General features: G+C 36.7%; 1 protein-coding gene across 6 annotated transcripts in view; it reads left to right on the forward strand.

Annotated features, from left to right (window-relative positions):
- Positions 1 to 6,459: 6,459 nt before the first annotated feature.
- The window catches only part of EFR3A (EFR3 homolog A), a 69,017-nt gene continuing 51,087 nt past the window's right edge, over positions 6,460 to 24,389 (forward strand). The window contains exons 1-4 of one of the 6 annotated variants that reach the window (XM_042869610.1): positions 6,460 to 6,524; positions 11,542 to 11,591; positions 15,506 to 15,604; positions 17,254 to 17,343. In XM_042869610.1, the coding sequence (XP_042725544.1) occupies positions 17,331 to 17,343 (13 nt within the window). In that variant the 5' untranslated portion in view covers positions 6,460 to 6,524; positions 11,542 to 11,591; positions 15,506 to 15,604; positions 17,254 to 17,330. Of the gene's footprint in view, positions 6,525 to 11,189; positions 11,339 to 11,541; positions 11,592 to 12,075; positions 12,092 to 15,505; positions 15,605 to 17,253; positions 17,344 to 24,389 lie in introns of those variants that run through there. The other 5 variants (XM_042869611.1, XM_042869614.1, XM_042869612.1 and 2 more) reach the window with 5 other exon arrangements.

Consider the following 24,389-nt stretch of genomic DNA (forward strand, 5'->3'; position numbering starts at 1 on the left):
TATGCTGAAGATATAATATTGAAACCTCATGTGAATTCCTTTCCATGAAGGATATACGGTTTACAGAATTGAGTTGTAAGCACACAAGACCAACTGGGACATTTTAGAGAAAATCCAAAACTTGTCTCACATTTTGATAGTCACAGATATCACTGCGAGGGTATGATCCCTTCCCAGGCTGCTGCTTCCAACATAAGCTCAGTAAAGAAACATCTTCATCACAGTACTCTATTTGTGAATTTGGAATATTGGCACAATTAAATGAGAAACTCCCCAAAAAATTGATGAGGGAGAAGGGAATGGAAGGGGAGGGAGTAGGGAAAGGGGAAATGGGAGAGGAGAGGAGGGGAGAGAAAAGGAAAAAGGAGAAAGAAAAAGAGGAAAAAGAAGGCGCAGGTACACTCATTAGCATTCTGTTTAAATATAGTGGCTTTTATTCAGCTGTTCAGACACAGAGCAAAATTCAGTCTAAATGGAAATGGCAGCTGGTAAGAGGAAAGCAGGTGGGAAATGACTGGAGAAAAACATGGGAAAATGCAGGCGATGAGCTGGGAAGATCCCATGGCTGAGGCAAACAAGTGAATGTGGGGAGAATTTTGGTGAGAGATGAAGGACACTGAGTGATAATTGCAGAACTTTTGGTAAGGGATACTAAGTGCTGTCAGCACACCTCTGGAGGACTGTTAGATAAAGGACTTGGGGTCTTGGTCTCCACCTTCTACTCTCCTCTCCCACAATCTCCTGTGATTCTCTTAGCTTATGTTTATTCGCATTTTTTTCAGTAAAGAAGTAGCAGCATTCATTCTTCTTCACACACACTGCTGTGGTGGGAGTAAGAGAGGAAAATACAAACTTTCTTCCTAGGACACAGGAGAGCAGGAGATCCCAGGAGATGTTAGAATGAGTGGGTAGGCAGTGGCAGCAACCATTTTGAACAGCAGTAGCAACTGACCACCTACATAAATTCACCAGAAAAGATTTCTGCATCTCAAATTCCATACCCCAAACCTTAACAATGCTTCTATTCAAATGAGACAGTGTAATCCCTATTCATCTCAAAAAGGGGCCATGTAAAACAAATTAATACATTCCATTTTGTGAATACAGACAAGTAGCAGCAAGTTCTCTGGCAAGAGTCCACATAAAAATGAAGTTCTAAAAGCAAAATCTAAGTAGTTATAGACACTTAATCTTGAACAGCGATGATCAAACAAATTAGAGAATACTTTCTCATAGTTGCTATGTACATAAAATGGGGGAGAGGTGCAAGTGGAAGCAATAGTATGTGATCACACGCAGTGCAAAACTGAGCACCTGAGTCTGAAGGAGTAAAATAAGTAGGCTCACGCCACCTCCTGGCATTTCTTAAATATAGAGCTCAGCAATTTATTTATTTTCTACATTACAGATCTGAAGAAAAATGCAAATCTGACATATATGTCAAGTAGCTATCAGTGGAAAAAAATGAAAAAAAAAATGCTATGTCTATACAGATACTTTCTAAATGAAATATATCAATGATTTTGTGTTGTATAGTATGACTTCAGAATTGACCTAAAAAGATAGGAAGGGGTAAAATGTTATAAACCAGCTGAACACAATTTTTGGATTTAACTGAAGTGAGAAGGGCAGGAAATTATTTTTAAAAAGGAATAAAATTATTTGAGTTGATCCAAATCATTTCTTAGATAGCTCTGCTCCCAGTATTTCCAGTACTTAAAAGATCAGCTAACAACAGAGGGTTGATGGGATTCCCGGGTCCTAGTGTCTATTCCTGGCAGAGGGAAGGAGACATTACTGGGAACTGATAAGACAGTGCAATTGCATAAGCCTTAGAATCCAAAGAAAAATAAACAAAAATAAATTGCATGGAACTTAATGTGCATTATTTGTTATCGGTAAGTAAGCAAGTATTAGTTGCAGAAAAACTGAAGCAAATTCATGTTTTTATACAGGGTTTTACTAGATTCCCAAAAATTCAGTTGAGCCTGGAAATGGAAAAGAATAACTAGATTCTGTTTTTGGATGTGATGGTAATGAAAAATCTAGACATTAGTCTCTTATTACACAGTAGAGGGAAAAGAAGGCCTCAGTTGAAGATATACAGAATATACCAAGGTAAATCAGCCCTGAGAAATGGATTATGAACTTGACTAATATAAAATGGCACTGATTTGGAGTGGGAAAAAATGTAATGTAGATCAACTGGGAATCTTACATCTAGTCAGCTCTCTTTACGGAAACTCTCAGTTTCACATAGAATATTCAGTACATCACGTTGCCACCTATTCAGTATTGGAGAAAGTTTTGTACTCCATTGCCCTCCTGCCCTCACTCAGACAAGCAAATTAAATTTTAACAACACCTCATTTAAATACAGTGATATATAACAGTTTACACGTTTACACCACCAGCCCTAAAAATAAATTCTATCAGAATTGCTCTAATCTATAAAAATGTTATTATGGCAAATGCTCCTAATGCATTAAGGGCCATTATGAGTGGCCAAGAGGAGAGTCACTAACTTGATCAGAGAGCTGGAGCACCTCTCCTATGAGGAAAGGTCAAGAGAACTAGGCTTGTTTAGCTTGGAGAAGAGAAGGCTCTGGGGAGACCTCACTGTGGTACTCACTTCAGTACTTGAAGGGAGCGTATAAACGGGACGAGGACCAGCTGCTTATGAGGGTGGATTGTAATAGGACAAGGGGGAATGAGACAGGGAAGGTTTAGGTTAGATATTAGGAGGCAATTTTTTACACAGAGGGTGGTGAGGCACTGGAACAGATTGCTCAAGGAGGCTGTGGATGCCCCGTTCCTGGACGCGTTCAAGGCCAGGCGGGATGTGGCTCTGGGCAGCCTGGTCTGGTTAATGACCCTGCACATAGCAGGGGGTTGAAACTAGATGATCACTGTGGTCCTTTTCAACCCAAGCTATTTTATGATTCTGTGGTTAGAAACATGTAATCCTTTGTAGTCAGAACATCTCTTTTAATGTCTGAATAATCTTATAAACTCTCTTCGGCTTCAGGACATATAACTTAAAAACAAACAAACAAACAAACAATCTGCATCATTTATATTATAAACTATTACTGGTCATCAAATACATGTGTTATATATGATACAAAAACATCTCTGTAATTTCATCACCTTTAATTCTTAGGTAGAATTTCTTTTCAGGTATGCATGAACATAATTTTAAAAGAATTTGGGGATTTTGGAGGTGATCTGAATATTTTTGCTCCAAGACATCTGCAAGACACCAACTTTTCCGACACTGCTGCTCAGTACTTTCTGAGAATCTTGAAAAAAACATACTCATTCCAATCTATTTTTACTGTCCTTCTGACAGCTGTCTTCCCAGTGAGCAGAGCTGTCACTGAGAAGCCTTGCTCAAGAAGAGACTGGAAAAAAAAAAATCTAACATGAGCTACTGGGTGGTTTGCGGGGCTGAATTGGCATGAACTCTCTGCTTTCAGGGCTGGTTAATATCGCTGGTTTGCCTCCACTCTGCCTTCTGCCAAAACGAACTATGACAAGAACAAATTTCTTAACACAGAGCCTGAGGACCTGACCTCTGCACTAGAACTACTCTTGGTAGAAATCTCTCTTATCATCAACTACATTTGGCTGCTCACAAAATATTGTATTTGCCACCATTTATAGAATGAATCATATTTATATATGCGGTTGAAAAAATACACTGCAAAATAAAAATTCAACTGGCAACTAATTATAAAAATAAAAAAAAATAGTCAAACGAAATGCCTGTGAAAGGTTTTCTTTACGGGTAGTTGAGCAAGCCAGACAGTCATCCCAATAAAGCTACTGCTTCTTATTACTGAAATCCAAAATGAATTACCGTAAAGCTTTTATACAGTGTAGTGGTGAGCAGCTGTATACATCATTCACCAACTCAGCATTTATTTGTTTGTTTTTGATGTATATTGCATATTTTCTTATCTCTTATTTTGCTGTTTACGTAAAATTATGTGAAACTAAATATTTTAAATATCTTTCTTATACAGGTAGAGAAGCAATGTAACATTTTGCAGTCCTTACCTTAGACTGCTCCTTAACAGTGCACATTAACTCAGTTGATATTTTTTATCTTTTCCTTTAAAAAACCTTGAAAAGAGCTCATACTACCAGACTGTTTAACACTAACTAATCATTCCTTTTACCCTTTTGTACCTCCATTTGCTACATAATAAGGTACTTTTTGCTGCTTGTTCCAGACACTGAGCACTTTTACTGTACTTTTATGTGTATAGGAAATCTAATTAGCAAATGTAGAACTGCTAATGCCAAATTACTAGCACAAATCACATCTCCATGTTGTTGGTCACGGAACTGAATGTTTCTGTCTAATACTTTACATACTTTAAGAGTTGTGCATATGTTATTATAACCAGTTTAAAAAAATAAATAAATAAATTGGCAGGTCACTTGGGACACAGAATTTTGTGAATCTGTGGATCAACACATATATGAACTGTAGCTCCAGAAGATTTAGGAGATGTTAGGAGTAATATCGACCAGTACACTTATACGGGTTTGGGATGAATAAAAGTAATACTGAAAGGTTTAACTAAAAATAAGCTGTATGGAAATTCCACATGCACTTAATTAAACTTCCTATTGAGCAGTTTGTCGCCCTAGATGTGATCTAAGGAAGAGGTCTGGTTTTTATTGACAGTGCATGGAAAACTTGCTGGAGAGAAAGGTGGCGAGATACTCTTCCGATGCCCTCAATGAAATGACAAATTCATGTGTTGTACAATTAAATTTGTTATTCACAACGTAATACATAAGGAAAACTCACAGAGATCGGCACATACATATTCATAGACCACAGCTGTTTCCTCTATTTTGGAACTGAATTAGGAAAACAGTTGTTTTAAACAGCAGCACTACAATTAGGCTAAGGGCTTTAATGACTTTTATTGAGCATTAGTTACTACATGGTTTATAAAATAATGTCATAAAAGGGTACTGCTTTAAAATATATTGTATCTCTTCAAACAAACTACAATCCCAACACTGAATCTATTTTATGTTTTGGGCTTTATAAGTCTATTTGATATGCATAAGGTGTTTGTAATGCAAGGAAACTAGAAGAAAACATTTTAAAAAGCCTCAAAGAAAAACAGATATTTATCCCAGGCATGGAAGGTGTACTGTCTGACAACCGAAACTGTGGTTTTAAATTGCTTTAGTGCTTTTTAAAACAAAAGAAAAATAGACTAATAAGGACATGTCACTCAAAGCATTACTTAAAATTGTGTGTAGTGGCTGAATGGGCACCAGCCAGGCTTGATGCCTTTCTTATTCAGACAACTACCAAGGACTAGGAGGTGCACTACTTGCCAGCATTTTCCTGATACCATATGGCATGACAAGTACATTGGAACCTGCACTCCCTTATGCACAGTTAATAGAAAAATGAGACAGAAATATCCTGAACAAAACATTCCAATAAAGAGAGCAAGCTGCTTGTAGCTGATTGTTGGAAGAATTATTTATGAACTTGGAGGCACACCTGACAAGTTTGTGGGCTATCTCTTCTACATTTCAGAGAAGACTAGAAAAGTTCTTACCATTAACAAAACTAATGGACGAAGGACAAATGCTGCTGTATGGAGTAACTTAGTGTTCCCCATCGTTGGCTGAAAAATTCATAAATTGCAGTCCAAGCCCAAAGGTTATCTTTTATAGGCAGCAACTCCATGTACAATCCATAGTAAACAGACCCATCACTTTTTCTCATTATATTTATCATTTGCAGGTCAGAACCACAACCTGTATTTGAGAAATCATGCAAATAAAAAGGATTCTTCTAACTCCCTTGGTTTCCCCCACATATTGTGATAGTTTTTGTCATTCTTCTCAAATCTGCACACGGCTTGGATACTGCTAAAGAACATGAGGCGTGGGGACATCTCATCTCCCTGCCTGGCATTTTTAGTGGTTATTTTCAATTAGCACGAGTCAGAAACATTGATACTGCTTCTGTAATTGATGAAATGAAGGAAACAAGATTCAACATTTGCTCTTCACCAGCTGTACCATGATGTGATCACTGTACACACACAGAAATCAGTGAAAATCAGAAATCACACACAGAAATCAGCGATTTCACAGGAATCAGTGAACAATGTACATTTTTACTAATAGTTTAGCTACCAGCTTAGAGTACTTATGCTCACCAACCCAACTCTACAGACTGGCACTTCCTTCATGAACAACAGAATTTAATATTTCTCCTTGCCCGTCTAGAAAACCAGACATCGAATACGTCCGACTTTGAAGCTGGTTTCAAGGAGAACGCATTAAGAACCGACGCTGCCTTGGATCCACAGCAGCTCCACGTTGACTTCCGTTCCAGTTATTCAGCACGGCCGTGACGCAGCGTGGCCCCATTAGAACTACAGGTCCCGGCGTGCGCTGCGGGCGGGCAGCAGGACGAGAGGGGGGTGGGGAGAAAATGGCGGCCGCTGAACTGAGTCGGAGCGGTGGCTGAGGTGAGCGGGGGGCAGTCGGGAAGCCGTTCTGTTCTTTGTTTCTGTTTTCGCGACCGTCTTTTTCTTTTTTTTTTGTTTTTCTTTTTTTTTTTTTTTTTCTCCTGTTGTCCCGTTTAGGAGCGAGGAGGTCGCGCGGGGCGGGCGCTGAGGGGCTGCGGAGGGGTGAGGGATTGGGGAAAAGGAAGAGAAAGGGAAGGTGAGCGAAGAGCCGCGGGACGTCCTCTGAGCGAGTAGAGCTGCTGTCCCTGCAGGGCCCCAGGAGGGCTCTAGCTGAGTGGTGCCTGCCGGGCACTGGAGGGCAGGAGGCCTTCCGTGAGTCTGCCCGCAGCCAGAGCCTTGCTAGCAGTGCTGAGGTCCCCGTTATCAGTTTGCAAGCGCTGGAGGAAGATTGTGGGTTGGAGTTGTTTCCTGGGTGGCTTTCTCCATCGGTACTGGGTGCCTCTCTCCATAGTGGTCCTGGCTAACATGTAAAGCTTTCCTTGTAGAGATTCCTGTCCTTCACAGCTGACAGGAGTTGCATCCAGACAGGGGGAGATTTTATTTTTTGCAGTCACTTTGTCAATGACTCCTTCTCTAGGGAGGGATCCCAGCTGCTTGCCTTCCTAATCTGGATAGCATTCCCTCCTGGTGAGCAGTTCAGGCAGGTTGGTAACAACTGATGTGTGGAGTCCTCTGCACAGGAGAGACACTGATCTGTTGGGAACCACCTCCCCTGTGAGGTCAGGCTGAGAGCTGGGGCTGTTATGCTGGGGAAGAGAATGCTCTGGGGATACCAGATAGCAGCCTTTCAGTATCCAAAGGGGGATTGTAATAAGGAAGAGGTCAGACTCTCTGTTAAGGACTGTTGTAGAACAGGTTGCCCAGAGATGTGATGAATATCTTGTCCCTGCAGATATTCAAGGTTAGGCTAGGTGAGTCTCTGAGCAACCTGATCTAGCTGTAGCTGCCCCTGTTCATTGCAGGAAAGTTGGACTAGATGACCTTTAAAGGTGTCTTCCAACTCAGACAATTATATGAATTGTATGAAATGCCTTTAACACAGCAGTATCTCAGTGTGGATGCCCCATCTTCAATATCACATTGGATGGGACCTGGGCAGCCTGATCTGGTGGGTGGCAACCCTGCCCAGAGCAGGGTTGAAACTGGTTGAAACTTGGAGGTCCCTTCCAACCCAAACTTTTCTGTGATAAACTTTAATTGAACACAATGAGACTGTCCAATGGGACTATACAGGAGCATTCTTAAATAGCTTCATGCTTTACTTTAAAGTTCTTATATGCTTTGGTGTTGTGTGCGTTTTTCTGCCAGCACTGTCTGGTAGATGATGTGCACTTTTGTGGGCAGTCATTACCGGGTGAATTTACCAGACTGCAGCGCTTGCCAGTAAGTGCAATGCATGGGGCCATGCTTAAGATAATTGAGGTGCAGGTTCACAAATCCTGTTACTGAAAACTAATTATATTACCATTTCTTCCTTTAAGCTTAATGTGATTAGGAAGGTATCCCATAGTACTTTGAGCTGAGATATTAGGAATAAAAAAGCGTGGGTTGGATTGTGGTATCTCCATGCTCTGTTGGAGAATTTGTAGAAAAGTCCCATATCAAAATGAGTTTTAACTCCCATATCTAAATCAAGTTAGCCAGTTCGTGTTTGTAAAGCTACATCAGATGTTCTATGATTCTATGTTTGCTCTGTGAATTGAGTAGGTAGTATAAAACCAGAGGAATGGCCAAGGCTCTGACAAGGCATGTGTGGCCTGCTTTCTGAATCTTTTATAATATACACAAAATAATTTGAAATGTATTCTTGAGTAACTTCAGTATTAAGCCATCTTGCCAGAAAAGTCAGTGTGTCAATGCTCATAATAATAATAATAATAAGGGCGAGAAGGAAGGGGGGTAAAATTTTCCTGAACTGAATTGTAATGCCTTGACGTCTGAAAAGGCTCACACGCATTTCCAATTCAGGAAAAAGCTAACAAAAATGGTTGTATAGTTTCAGTTTAATATTTGTTTGAAGGTGATTGCTTTAAGTCTGGCATCATCTTGAGGAAACGTGGGCAGTTAATGAGGAACATTATCTTCTCTCTGCTTCTGAAGCAAACTTATGCTGGAGAAAAGAATTGACAGTTTTTGTATGCAATGTACGTGGAAGGAGGCATTGGCATGTCCAGACTCATCAATTTAACTTCAGCTATTGTGAAAGTGAACTGCACTTGTAATTAAGAGATCTAAGCTGTAAGCAGTATGGGTTAAAGACAGTGTCTGTTGATATCAGTGGTTTTTAATTGTCTAGCCTAATTCTGTAACAAAGGAATACTTGTAAAATCACTGTGTAATTTTTAAACAACTTTGAAGGTTTTTCATTTTATGTAAAAACAAAATCATGTGTTCTTTACATGAAATAGAGGAGAAGTATTTATTAGATGGGTTTTTAACTCACTGCTGGCAGTGTATGTACAGAGGCAAAGGAGTGGTGCTTTCAGTTTTGAGACTGAAATGGATATTGGGTTAAACTGGCCTTTGAGAAAGAATAGAAATATCCATTTTAAGCTGTGTTTTATTCTGAAAACTGCATTTTGGAGCCGAACTGTTGATATTTAAGAGTAAGCGTGGGACTTCTTAATCTTGTGTCTCTTTGGCAAATTACCTATTGACAAAACTAACTGTTTTGATCAGTTTTTCAGGTAGAAAATATGAGTGGGGAAACAAGCAATGTCAGAACTTAATGCGTAGTGCATTATAGCATTTTCAGCTCGTGCCTGCTCACCAGCCCAGACCATCTGACTGCGAGAGAAGCTTAAACCTGTGCTTTCCTTTGTCTTAATTTGCAGGAATGGATGGGTGCCCAGTTTACAATCTCACTTTGAATCCTCAAATTAAGTTAATTATTTATAGTGTTACGTAATGGAGTTACGTAATGGTGTAGTTACAGAAAGAAAATACAACACCATAATATACTAATTTCTTCAGCTGAAGCTCAGGTATATACAGTTTTACTGGTCTGATTGTATTGGACCGAGATAATAATTCTGCTGTTAATACTTTTTTCTTTTCCCATCATCCAGCACTTGTGCATATAATCTTTTTTTTTTTTTTTTAAAGACAATCCTTACGAAATCAGATTTGGTCCAAAGCTCTGAATACTTTTTTTTCCTCACTGAATAGAGTCATGTACTCTTAAATTACTGAGATAATCTGACATAGTGGAATATGGGCCATGAGATCTTCCCATTTGAGATGTCTACAGTGGTTTCTTTTTTTCTTTTACAGCTGAACAAGACAAATATGTCTGTTCTTCTGTTTGGCTTTTAGTGCCATTTATGGAATCTTGGGTAATAAAGAAATAGTTTCAACTTCTAAACTATCCTTTAGTTTTGCATCCTGGCTTATCTGAAGTAAAGACAGAAGATGCACACTTGAGGGAGAGGGTGATCAGGATCAGAAACAATAAATACAACAAAGCATGTTTTTATTCCTATGTTAGTGCTTCTGGAATCTGATGAATCAGTGCATTTCTTCACCCTTGCCAAGTTGTTTTAAAAAAGTTATAAATGAAACTGAAAGTTCTTGTTAAGAAAGGTGACCCTAACCTGTCGCACAAACGTTGATCTGCTTTTTAAGTGTAGATTCAGAAAAGTTGTAGTTCAGTTATAATTGTGTTTAGATTTACTATTATCATTAGGAAAACAGCTTCTAGTCTTTTTTTTTTTTTTTCAGATGTCACTCCTAAACTAAATTATGACTGTTTTATTACAGTTGGCTTTATCTTTTTTTCAGTTGTTGAGTTGTTGTTCATCAAATACTGGACTTTTTTTCCCTTAATGCTTAGTATTTATTCCAGTGGCAAACAGCAAAGCAGGGTCATCGTGAGAAGCTTCTTATTTTAGCTAGTGCTGTTCTATTGCGTTTTTTTCAGGAGATACCAGCATCTGTGGAAAAAAATTTACCCTAGGCCTAATCTGCTGTGATTCAACACTGTATTTAGGAAGCTATGGGCTGTGTTTTGCATGTATAAGTTGTAGCTTCATTTTGAATTTTTGGTCCTGTTACAAATCATAATGTAATTAAAAATCCAGTTAACTATTTTAAAGTGAAACCGAAAATGTTCCATTTGAACAACTGCCTTAAAAATAAATTTCCTCATATCAAATTATGCTACTTCTGACTCTTGCTTTGGTGCCATTTAAACGTACTTCTGACCAAATTGAATGTTCATTCTCACCTTGTTAGTACTTGGAAAAATAATGTGTGTTTTATATATACATATATAACAATTATTAGTTGAATGTTGCTTTTTTCATTTGTTATTTTTGAAAGGAGCAACACAGTGTTTATCTGAGATTTTTTCTATTTGTGAAGAAGTGTATTTGTGTCTTTGTATTTAGCTGTTACTAAAATCCACGTGTGGTGATTTAATATAGAAAAATGCCAAATAATTTGCACTTCACTATTTAAACAGTAAGTTAGGCTATATTTATTCCCAAAATAGGTTGTTTGAAGTCTGATTTAGTGGCATGAAAATATCTAATTGTGTCAAAAGTATATTAAGCATCTTCTGTTTATAATTGTTTGCTCTCTCATCTAGAATCTATTTTCTTAATACTGAGAGAAAAATGTTACAGAAAATCCACATGAATATTTAGCATCGTTTTCTTTGTGTAGAACAGAAACCTTTCACATCCCCTGTGCTGTGATTTACATTTGGAGTGGAAGTACCTTGTATGGATGTTCACCATTCAGCACCATAAGCAGTGGCAGTGAGGAAGATCATCTGAATAAATTAAAAGAAGACATTTAATCAGACATCAAATGTAAGAACAGACTGATGGAATTTCAAGAATAGGAAGGCTATTCTGGTCAGATAGAGTGAATGTCTGGGTTTCTGTGGTAACGGTCTGTGTGGTGTTGGAGCTAAAGAATGTTACTTCTCTCAGTCTTCATAAGTTTCTATGTATATTTGGATGTAAATTGTCCAAAATTATTGTTTTGAATTACATTTTTGTTCTCTTTGTAGCTTATGCCTCTCAAAATAGAAGACAAATTACTGATTAACAATGCCTGCTAGTAAGTATTGTTACTTTAAATACTTGAAGATAATGTTTAGATGTTTTTGTGGATATGTGTATTTTCTTTGGGAACTAAAAATTGTAACAAAATTTAAAGTGGGGGGGGGGGGTCAACAAATGATACTTGCTGTTATTTTTAAGGTATTTAAGACCTTGATATTTTGTGGTCTCTGTAGATCTCAGCATATATTTTCAAGAGATGCTCACAGTTTAACACTGAGTTTAATGATTTAAAATGTATTGAGTGCACTTTAATTATATGCTTGTAATGAGTTCAGCAAGTGTTTCATTTCACGGGGAATCATTTGAGGACTGTTTTTGGGGGGTGACCTTATATTTGTTATAAGCTGTGATTAGTGGTTGTTTAGAAATACTTCAAAGTAATTGAAGTGATCCATGGTCACATCTATGAATGTCTGATCTGAAAGTATCTGTAAGTAATGGTAATGTTTTGATACGTAGTACTGATAGAGCCATTGTCGTGTAAAATACTTCACTGTAAGTATTTTGAGTTATTTTGGTTTTGTGGTAAGTAGTTGAAATTCTGCCTGTACATATTTGTGAGCTGATGTAACAAAATAGTGGCAAATATGTATATTCAGACTGTGCTGTGGTCTAACTTTTGAAATACCATGAACTGATGCTGCCTTTTAATTGTAGTTTTGATACTAATTTTTGCTGGGAAGGTGTTTTGCTGTATCTGTTTGTTTTGTTTGCTTTAATAATTAAGCTGGTAAATTAAAAGGCTTTTTTTTTTTTTTAACCGACACGAGGGGCATTATTAACATTACTTACCCTGATGCACATAGATAACTTCAGAGTCTGGTAGAACTTGAATGAGATCAAAACAAGTTTTCTGTAGTGAGATGTTCAGAACTACACAGCCATTTATTTCTGTTTACATTAGACTCTTCTTTGTTGAATGAATTAGAAAATAAGTTACTTTAACATTCATGCGTGTTATGAGATGACAGTACTTTATTAATATTTTCCTTGCAAAATTGTGGCAGTAAAGAGAGATTGGATTCTAATGGAAGCAAGCATTATTTTTTTGATAGAGGTACCTTTCACCAATGTGCAGCCTCCAAGACTTCAGCTTTCTGAATGTGTAAGGGACCACTTTGTCCACTGATTTAGGTTTCTAAATATTCCTCCAATTTATTTCCAGAGCATACTGAGGTAAAATAGGTTTCTACTGTAGAGAGTTAACTTAGAAATTTAGTTTTCAGATCATCATGACAGCTTTTCCAGTATTGTCCTGCTTGTTTGCATGAGTTTGTAGCGGTGACTTATAGCATTTTTTCTACCCTTTTATTCAGTGTAGTTAAGGAATGTGAATGTGTGGAAGTGGTGGTATGGAAAGTCAGGAGCCAGTTTTGGTCTCTGGGCAATGTTAAATTTTTGGGGGGACTTTAACTTTTGCTAGAGATACTTGAAAAAGTCATTCTGAAGTTATGGTAAATTCTACTTCCCCCAGTATTAACTGTTAATCTTTAGATGTAGAATTGCTGGCTGTGACTAGCAGTGGCATGGCCTTTGTATTGATGCACAGTTTGTAGTGCTGTAGTGTGATGAAATTGCTGCAATGGTGATAAAAAAAAAATTGCCCAAATGTTTCTTTTTTTTTTTTTTTTTTTTTTTTTGTAGCTCTAACTTTATATCCTTTTCTGCAAATAGCGTGGGCATTAATGATACAAACTTGTTGCCTCCATCCCAAGTTGAAATGCAAGTTATGAAATATGAGAAAGTAAATAAGATTTTTTACCGGTATTATAGTGCAGTAAGAGCAAGTTGATTTGAACAATTTTGTTAACTGATTTAGCTTGGATTAAAATGTCAATTAGCTCTTTTGTTTAAAAATGGAGTATGAATAGCTTACTGCTTTCTCCCACCAAGACTATCTGAATAAATAGTCTTTTCAGTCACCAAATGTGCAGCCTCAATTTCCTGGCTCAATAACTTATGCAGATAACTTCATTTAATGTGGTATGGAACAAAGCTGTTTCTGGTATTTTTGACTGCCTTTGAAATGAAAGGATGTGAGTCCTTCTGTTAAGGAAAAAAGCGTAGCTAAATCTTCTGTGAAAACATTTAATTAAGAATTGTGGTTTTGGGCATTATGTTCCAAATATTCACACTTAATCAGATGCTTCAAGCAACAGTTTGCTAGCTAACGAGGTTTCTTTTAGATAACTTAGTCTTGTTTTCTTTAACATACTTAAATTATTCTCTGTTAATAGTATATGTTATGTTATACTGATTCTGGCTCATAATTAGCAGATCATTTTATGACTGCTTTACTGACATGCAAATTCAGAGAGCAAACAAGAAGAAATAACAATATGATCTTGTATTCTGCCATTGTATTAATAATACTGAAAAGTTTATTAATGCAAACATCCCCTACGCTATTTGCCATCGAAAGAGATGAGTTGATTTTAGAGTTATGCAATGTATTAGTTATTAGTTATTGTGCAGTCATCCTTTTGGTAACTTCAGAACACTTTTCAGAATATACTGAGTAAGACATCCCGTGTTGCTTCACCTTCAGCTGTGTAAAGTTTTGTTTCCTCAACTATCAGAATACCTTATGGCTTTTTACTGTAATCTTCGTACAGATAGCTAGTGCATAATTGAGGTGCATTGCAGAGATTAAGGAAGTCACCAGTACAGGAGTGTAAGATAGAACTATTTAATGGAGTGATTGTCTTTTTCCTTTTTTTTTTATTTTTTTTTAACTTTGATCTTGCTTTCTTGGTCAAAGTTGCTTTATAACCTTTATTTAAAAAAAAAAAAAAAAAAAAAGGAAATTCTCTTTTTAAATACACTTGAATAGTTAAAATACATGTAAATTCTTTACTCATATTAATCTTTTGAACTTATTTTAAGAGGCTTTACCTGTTTTCATTTTGAGTTTTTTTGCTCCACGACTTAGGACAATTTAGTTCTCTGACCGTTCTAGGCTTATTCTGTATTAACATGACTAATGAGAAGGAAAGGTTTATTTCTCTATGAAATAAAGTTCTAAAATACCCTTATGGTGGTTGAAGATGTATTCCTACTTCTGTCTGTATAAATATTTCATAGGATAATGCATGGTTGGTTTGTTTTTTTTTTTTTTTTTTTTTTTTTGTTTTTGCTTTTATAGCAAAAAATTACATTGTAGTTCTAAGCAATAAGATTCTTCAATCTTTACATGTTTCTTGTGTACCCTTGACACTTCAGAATCCCAAATGGGACCTTCCACTTAATGAAATGGTTTTTTTGGTATTGTTTTAATTAATTTTGTAGCAGTGTAGTTTCTATTTGTTTTCCAGAAGTATTGTTGACTACACAGAATAGTGTTAATATAGTTACATTATGACCTCTAAAACAAGAGTGTCCAACCTTTTGGCTTGCCTAGGTTGTTTGTTTAGTGAGCAGAAATTGTCTTGGACCTTATATACATGTGCAGTTCCAGAAGTTATATCTCTATTTCCATAGAAATGACAACAGATGGAAAAAGCACAATAACACTACTTGATAAAGCAAATTCTCAACTACTAAACACTGGTTTTCAACGTGGTCACCACCATTAGCTGTGCATTTTCACCAGCTCTGAACCAAAGCCTGCATGCTGCACTCATAACCATCTGCACCAGCAAAGGTGACCTGCTGTCACCACAGCTAAAATGTACCACCCACCACCTCCCTGTGCACATATTCACTGTTTGGTCTCCAGTAAAGTTCAGCAGGCATTTAATGAATGTCACTGGGTGCAGTCTTTTCTGCATGGCATTCAGTGACACGCCTTTGTTTCATATGCACTTCCATGTCAGATGCGATTTTGTCAGACTGCCCCTCTGCTGCCATCTGTAATATGGCAACAAAATATAATGGAATACTGGTGAGAAGGTTTAATCTCTTCTGCAGTACCGCCAACATCCACCTCTGATGTTATGGGCCAGCATAATAAAACAGGAGGCATTACTTTTGGAGCAGCCCTCACAAAAGATACCGTGTTGTTAATCTGTAAGTAACAAAACATTTAATCTTAAAAGTTTTTCTTAAAACACAAACAAACAAACAAACAAAAAAAAAAAAAAAAAAAAAGGAACAAAACTGTAGAACTAGTGGGATGTTGGACCTTGTTTTTGTGAGACTAACGTACCAGTCTGGTTCGATGGCAGTGGCTGCAATTCTTAGTGAGCTCTCAGGCTGCTCGTCTGAGGTATTTGCTGACATCTTACTCTTCTTGTTCATCAGCTTTGTAAACAATTGTTCAAAATGTGTGTACTCCCAAAACACCATGATATGATTAAGGTGTGATTGCAAAGCAAAGGATATTTTTCTAAAATACAGATTATGAAGGTCCAGTTAAGAGACACGAACAGATTTTTGAGTTGAATGTCTGATTGCAACTCTATGCATTCCATGTGAAAATTTTCAAGTCATTTATTTGTATCAACCAAGAATGGTCTCAAAACTTAAATCAATGATATATTTATTTATTTATTTTTGTAGTCTTGGAGCCCCAAGCTATGGGTTTAGGTTGGATATAAGGAAAAAGTATTTTACAGTAAGGGTGGCGAGGCACTGGAACAGGTTGCCCAAGCAGGTTATGGATGTCCCCATCTCTGGAGTCGTTCAGGCTGGGGGGACTCTGTGCAACCTGATCTGGCTGTAGGTATCCCTGTTCATTGCAGGGGAGTTGGACCAGGTGGCTTTTAAGGTTCCCTTCCAACTCTGAGGAAATAGTTATTCTGTGGTTGATCTTGATCTTTTGAGATCCCTTCCAACCCTTCCAATTCTCTGATTCTGTTTTCAAATTCCTTCATCAAAACAGAAAGCACAGCTATGTATTCTTTGTTGTTCAGAGCCCTGCGTTTAGGCAGTGTATTAACATGCATACAATATTAGCTATCACTTGAGCTGGCACTGCACAGCAGTGCTGTCCCTGTGCCCTGCTGTCAGTCAGCAGTGTTAATAGCACACTGATGCCTTGCCTTGATTTTTAGATCGTTTTCTTTCCTACACTGAAAATAAAACTAATCTCAGTGTATCTTTTCATTAAGAAAGGAAAATCTGGTAACTTAAAACGAGAAAAAAATGTAGTTTGTAGCTGTTTTCATTCACTTATGATATCATATGTGATTTTGTGAGCTATTAGGGTGGCTGCATTCATTTTTATTAATGAATGTACATGAGTTTCTTTAAGATCTCTTAATTTTGAATATATATTCATTTTGTTGGTTTCTGTTGACTGTTAATTCAACAAAAGTGTATGTGTCATCCTTTACCCACTTGGAGAACTGTATGCTCCATAGAAAGAGAAAACCATTTGTGCCAACACCTTGCAGATAATGTCTAGTGACATCGTTTGTCCCTTTATGGCCTTCCATTAATTTTAGAACTTTCTTCAATGGAGCCAAGAAATGAACACGTTTTCTCCAATACATTGCTTATCAAAAGCTAGAGAGTATATTTCCTCAGTTGTCAGTTTTGTGTATGCAGTCTGGGTTTATTACTGTTAAACCATCGAGTGGTTTAGAGCAGAACTTGATTCTGTGCAGATTAAAGTGTTTATGTGTTTTTAAACTACGCATATTAAATGTTAAAATGTAGCCTAATAGGGTTTTTTTCAGGTTTTATTAAAATATTGCTGTCATTATTATTTACAGAAATTGCTTTGCAAGTGGTTTTTCTATGAGTCGATTAACCTTCATATGCAGCATTATTTGATATTGATTTCTCAATCATGGGACGAAAGGGTAAGAAGTCTCATGCTGTTTATGCATGCAAGTGTCCTATTTTTTTATGCATGACAAAGAAAATTGATTTGGGGAGGGGTTAAGCTTACCAGTATGTGATTAAATGCATGCATCTGTGGAAAGACCAGAGTAAACTGCTTCTAAAAATGTTTTGGCCTGCCCTTTATATGGCCTATGAGCTATTTTTCCTGTCTCTGCTATGTCACAAGGATCCCCAATGGTTCTGAGAAAGTCAGATAACTAATGAATTCCTGATGACAGAAGTTAACTGTGTACATAAATCTTGGCTTTCAAGGAATGCTATTACATTTCTAGAAAATGACATCATTCAAGATTAATTCATGCAGCAGTTAGACAGGAGTGAGTAGAAAGCTGGGGGTAAGTAGGTGAATGAGACTTCACCTCATCTAGTAAGTTGTAGATTTTGGCTGATGATTGTGTCCAAAGGGGAACAGCTCTGAATTTTGGTATTTGAAGGTGCTTAGCTGAACAATCAAAGTTCTGCTTAATTCCATATTTTGTGTTTGTGCCTGTGAAGTATCTTAGCAAATTCTGTTTTTTCATAGTTGATGTATTCAAGGAAACAACTGATGACAATTAATAGTATCCCTGCTGACTGAAAGTTTACAAACCTTTTGATACCAGTGTAGTGGTTGGCATGCGATTTTCCAACAGCTGTATGTTATAATTTTTTATATTTCAAAATCTAAAGCAGTTACAGAACTATTGTCTAACAAAAATGTATTTATGAATCTTAAGACTACTAAGACGTCTTGAAATTAGGGAATTCTCAGATTGTCTACAAATAAAATATAAAAAGCAATTTAATTAAATCTATTATTGAAATACTTGGCTTTTTTTTCTTTAAATATGTATTTGTCTAGAATGAATATTGAAGTATTCTGATGTGCCTGCTCTTAGTTCTCAAGAAGAATGTTTCATGGATGTTCAACTGCTGACCCTTTGATGATTTACATGTGCCATGTGAAACGAGCATTACTGAAGTGCTCCTGTTTTGAATTTAAGAACTTTGGCTTTTTTAAAGTACTGAATTCTTCTAAACTAAATTAATGATGGTAAAAGTTAATGAGTAAAAGTTAATCTTCCCCAATTATTAGGGGTTTGAATATATCTTTATAAAAGATTAAGATTTGATTTCAAATACATTTTTTGTCTCTTTAAATTCAATGACTTAAACAAAAATAAAATTATATCAGAATTATAAAGAAGAAAAATTAGGAGAAACGTTGTCTGAACACAGTGGAAAGCTTCCTCTATCAGTTATTTTAAATGTAGTAAGTACTGTTAAGTATTTGAGTTGTGAAAAGTCTAGTGAATTTTTTCCCCACAATTAGGTTTTTTAATTTAGCACTAGAGCACTTTCATCTCCATGCTTGCAGGGTAGGAGTTCCCAGCAGTTTCAGTTCTGAGCATTTTGCAAAAATGACAAAGCAGGTGGGAATGTGTCAGCACGGGTCAGATCAGTTCCAGACCATTTTTCTGCTTGTCTTGTCCTAACTATAAAAAGAAGTAGCTTACCCAAATAATAGAAAAAAAAAGATATGAAAAAGTCTTAAGTCTTCTGGACAGGGCCTTCAAGATGTATGTTCTACCATTGCTTTTGCTGTTCTTAGGTTCTGATAATCATTCAGACTCTAGTAGCAGCTGCACTATTTATCCTGGTTATTATGGAACATATGGATTGAAGCTGGTGCGCTTCATAGAACTAATGGAGAAGATAAAATATCCTTGTGATTGTTAATAATTCAAATTAAACCAGAAGGTTTTCTTTAATGTAATTTCTATCCTTCATGTGTGAATTAACAACTTTTAATGTTGAAAAGTTGTTACATGAGCTTCTATTTGCTTAATTTAGCACTAAGCTGATTTTTAGTGGGGGTAGAATGAACTATAATCAGACTGTCTTCAGGGAAGAAGTTGTGTACAGTGTAACATACAGGCAGATCTGGAGATCTATTCTTAATAATTTATGAAGAGACTTAAAATTTTCTAGCCCAAATAATTCTAGTATTCTGTAAATACATTCATATATCCAAATCGGAGTATTACTTTTTGTTAATGCTTCTTGAGAACATTGAATAGGTAGAGGTAGACTCTAGGCTGAAAATCAGTTCAACTCAGACAGGAGGTTGTACTTAATCTTGTGTGCCTTCTGTGACTGTCTTTCAAGTAATATTGCAGTATTTTGTTTAGCATTTGATTTTTTTCAGTAAACTCAATGCAATATAAATGTTTTGCTGCTTAAGAGGAGGAGATGTCTTAGCACGTTTTGGACTCTGTGTGCCTCAGAACTATTGCAGCATTGAGTTTTCTCAATGTGGGTGCCATGGTATATTCTTAAGCTGCTGTCTATGCTTTTTATGTACAGTGAGAGAAAATACGTAATTTCTGTAATATGTTATTTAGATACTGATATGAAGAAAGTTCTATTTTAATAAGGAAGTGTTTGTCAAATTTCCGTATAGGTACTGAAGTTTACAGCTGAGCGTACTTAAATGAGAGTAAATCTATGAGGATGTGCAATGGGCAGAGAAGCAGGAAAAGTCTAAAACTTGAAAGTAGAAGTGGGAGTGGGAAAAGGACTGGGAAGGGTGATGTAGGGAATATTCCTGTTGGCTGTCTGTTTGGCTACCTGGAGCTGGGAGTAGGAAAAAAAAGTGTGACCAGCTTAAGCATCTTGGCAGGGCTTTTTAGTCTGGACTTAGGTATCAGGCATGAGCACTTGTTGAGGTGTTTAGCCAGGTATACAGATAAATATTTTTACCTGTAGTTTACCAATCATAACTATCTTGAGATATTGCTAGAAGTTTTCCAGAGGGCAGCAGTAATCTTCTTGCAATAGTTTTGCCCCTTGTACATCTCAGAGACTTCTTGTTGCCAGCGTTTGGTCATGTTGCTGCTTGTCCTGTTATCCTTCAGCCTTTTAACCAAGGCAGCTATAGTGTCCTTCTGATTCAGGCACAGTGCCACGGCCTGGAAAATGCTCTTCCAGGTTAGGTGTTACTCCCTACTCCCAGCAATTGTGGGAACTGAGTGGTGCTAGTAGAGTGCAAATGCTGTAGCCTCTCATCAGTGACATCCTGTAGTGAGTGTAATATAAGGATGCTGTTCTTTGTACTTTGCTCAGCTGAGTTAGAGGAAAACTTAGAGTGAGGGTGAAGCCAGGCTGAGCAGGACAGTCCATCTGATACTGGGAAGTTCTCTGCCAGGGTCAGCACTGTGCTGGGAGATACGGTTCTGCTACAGCTGCAAATCTCTGGAGAAGTCAGAGAGAGGGAGAAAGAGTAGGATCGGTGGGAGTTGGTGAGAGCAGGAAGAGGCTGCTATGATTATGTCAATTCTTCTTTATTTATTTATTCTGAATTAAATAGTAGGTATACTACCATCAAATTTAAATTTTAAAAGGATATCCTGGCTCAGTGTGCTAATGGATGTGGCCCTTAAGTGCAGCAGGTATTTTGTCAATGTTTATGATGACTCTGCTCTATGTTGTACTTCTGCTTGTCTGGAGGGAGAAAAAATGCATATTCACGTGCCTTAGAGAACTGCACAAGGTATTGTGAGTTCTCTTTTCCTAACCATGCGTCTTCACTACAGTATTTCTCCCGTGTCCCCTTTTTGTCCTGATTTATGAAACGTTGCTATAAAATCAGTATTTTTATAAATAGGGATATCACGACAAGCTCATAAAGGAGGGAAAAGAAGAGGTATTATCAACCAGAACTCATTTCCTGACTGCAAACTCTGAAAGCAGGAATGAAAATTGTACTTGTCCACAATATTATCAAACATATTATTAGTATTAGCTATAATGGGAAAGAGTCAAGGAGATTTATGCAGATGTGTATTTCCAGATGTCTTTCCTGGAGTGGAAGTAATAAAATTTGGTGGGTTTTTTATTGTTTTAGTGTTAAGAAATAAATGACCTTGTTATTGCCAGTAGAAATACAAGTAAGGACAAGAAGTAAAATGCATAATAAGTCGTAGCGATTCTCTCACTGGAACTAGATTAATTTTAGATAATCATGTTTTAAAAATAGAGAACTCTCATGGTATCTCAGGGTAGGAAAAGAGGAGGTGATATTGAAGAGAACAGAAATGAACAAGTTAACAAAGTTCCCATGTGAAAACAACAAAGGTGGGAGAAAGAAGAGACAGCATGGAAACACTGTAGGCAGTGGAACTTGTGAGAAAGAATGTAACCAGAGAACTTGCTGTAATGGAAAACTTTCTTTTAATGGATTAGAAGTCTTTAAAAGGCACCATCCCAAAGATAATATCTTCTCTGGGGATTTCTTTTAATTGCTAATGGGTATGAAAAGAGTGCTTTGTTGAAGAAGCTAAGTGGTAAGCTTTATTTAACTAGAATTTTTAATATTTTTTTTAATCTGTTTCTTACAAGGTGCTTGATGTGTGTTGTCATCTCTTGTTTTTATGGAGTGGTAATAGATTATTTTTGTTTTTACTTATTTTTGCATCTTCCCATATTGATCCAAGTATAAAAGCACTGGTCTTGAAGTTGTATAAAACCAGAATTAGCTGTACGAATTTACTGTAAGGGAAAAAAATGAGTTGTTTTTTGTTTGTTTGTTTCAATTTGATTAAGCACCAAAATATTAAATGTACAGTGGTGAAATGTAAGTATTGGATGGAATTTCTCACATTTGCTGTTGTCTTGAGATTTTGCTATCATGGGGGGGTGAGAAGCTGACTACTGCATTCTTGAGGGGGAAATTGGATCTGTATGCTGGAGGTTTTATTTGCAGCTTCTCAGTGGGGAGAGGATAGGGACCAGCTGAGTAGAAGGCAGATGGTGCTGGAGTAAGAAATGGCGAGTAAGAGGTGATTTACATGATAAGTCCTCTGTTCTCCCCTGGAGCACAAGAGGGACACTGTGCTGGCTGATAAGCACCTCCTTAGAGCTTTTGTTCTTTTTATAGCAGGTTGAAGAATATTTCTAATTAACTTCCTTATAGGGCCAGAATAATTTCGTTGTTCCAAAGTATTTGATCTGGTTTTAGTTCCAGAAGGGGAATGCCCTTGAAAATAGTTCCAGCTCTGAATTAGATTGGCTGATGCTAACAGTTCAGACCCAGCCAGGTAGGGCTAGTGTAGCTGTCAGTGTTAGTTTATGCACTTTCCTCTGGATAGTTGAAGCAAATTTATTTTTGTGTACATTTATCATCCCAAATATAAGAAAATAACTAAAAGTTATTTGTGTTATGCAAGTGATTGTAAAGTAGAAAATAAAACAAATGAGATGATAGAAAATAATGGGAAGCTGGAAAGTAACTTCAAAACTGCTTACCTCAGAATGGAATTTCTCCCTGATGTACCATGCCCTTTGTGATCAAGGATGTTAAGGATTAAAGTTCTGTAATCCTGGCTTACGTTTTCAAATATTATCAGAAAGAATGTTAATTTTACCAACCTATTTAAAATTAAAGAACCACTTTACATTTAAATCTTTCTGTTTAAAATGCCTTCATACTTAACAGTCTGTCTTATGTATTATTTTTTGGCTATTATTCAGCAATATAAGCGAGGTGTTTTGCCAAAATACACATCAGTCTTCAGTGATAAATTTGGTTGTGGCAACCAAATGACTAGTAGTTTTTTTAAATATATGCTGATGTTTTTCTCTGTTGTCGTGAAAGTGAGAAAGCCGCATGTTCAGGTGAGGCTGAGGTAGTTAAACTGGCTTTATTCAGTTTTATGTGGTGAGATGTGAATCCTACATCGACAGTATAGTTTTTTTCTTTTTGTTTTTCCTTATGCTTGGCTTTGTTAACAGAATTTGATACTGAAGTTTTTCACGTGTTTGTTGGCTTTATGTGGATGTCACAGAACTAATCAGATAAGCTTACAGTATCACAGCCCTCTCGTGAAGTAACTGCTTCTATGCTAGTGTGAGAGAGCAACTTTCTGAACAAGGACAGAGACCGGGGAGTGAGATCATATCCAGGATGAGGCAGTATGTTCAAGTTCCAACTATTGAGCAAGAAAAAGCCTATGATTATAATTCTGCTTTTGAACCAAGACCGTGTATGTGTTTGGGTAGGTGAAACAATGGTTTTATGATTAAGTAGACTGTTTCTTGCTATTGATGTTGTATAGAATAAATGCTTGTAAAAAACAGTATTCTTGCAGTTGGTAAATATGTGCAGCTGTAGCTTTAACATATGAAATGTGGGTTATGGGATTCTTTGAGCAGTAGATAACATGCATTTTTTAACTTGGAAAATCCCATTGTTGTTGAGATATAAATGTACGTGTCTGTGTGTTTGTATGCTGTTTAAAACTTTCACATTGGCTAGCTTATGACAGTGCAAGCTTCTCTGTAGATTTGATGTTAACTTTTGTATTTATTTGTATTAAATGACTTAAAGATGGGAGATCATTAAATGCAAATTATGCCTGGTACCGAAAGGAAGTTATCAATGGAATTTGAGTGACAAATAAAAATTTGTCAGCTCAAATTGGAATATGTTTCTTTTACCCAGCTTAGTGACTGCAACCTGCAGAGCTGCAGAACAGTCTGAAGTGAATCTGTTTTACTTAGATCAGAGATATCTGGGTTAAATTGGTACTGGAGAAACAAATAATCATTTTTCAGTGGCTTTGCTCCATTTAGTAGTGTTCTTCTTTCTTGGGTTAGGTAGTGAAATGTTTCAAGATGTTGTTTGTTTAAGTTCAGTGTGCTGTTAACATGTATTAATAAGACATGATTATTCTGTGGTATTTTTTAATTCTTTCTTTTTCCTGTGATTTTTTTTACATCTATTCCATATGTTTCCTGCAATTTTTTTCATCAAAGCCTGTCTCATGACTATTAATTGTCTTGGTTATTTGTTTTGTGTTTTCTTCTTGTTTCTTTTCCTGCCTTTGAGAGCTTCAGTATTTTAGTAGTGTTCTGTTCAAATTTCTTCACTCAAAAAACCCTCTAAGACTGAAAACTTTGGTAGATTAGCTCTACCTTTCTAATACTTGAATGTTCTGTTTAAATTAGAAAATTATGTTAATGT

This window comes from Lagopus leucura, unplaced genomic scaffold, assembly GCF_019238085.1.
Source record: "Lagopus leucura isolate 7727_CA_CO unplaced genomic scaffold, USGS_WTPT01 Super-Scaffold_100002, whole genome shotgun sequence".
Classification (NCBI taxonomy): domain Eukaryota; kingdom Metazoa; phylum Chordata; class Aves; order Galliformes; family Phasianidae; genus Lagopus; species Lagopus leucura.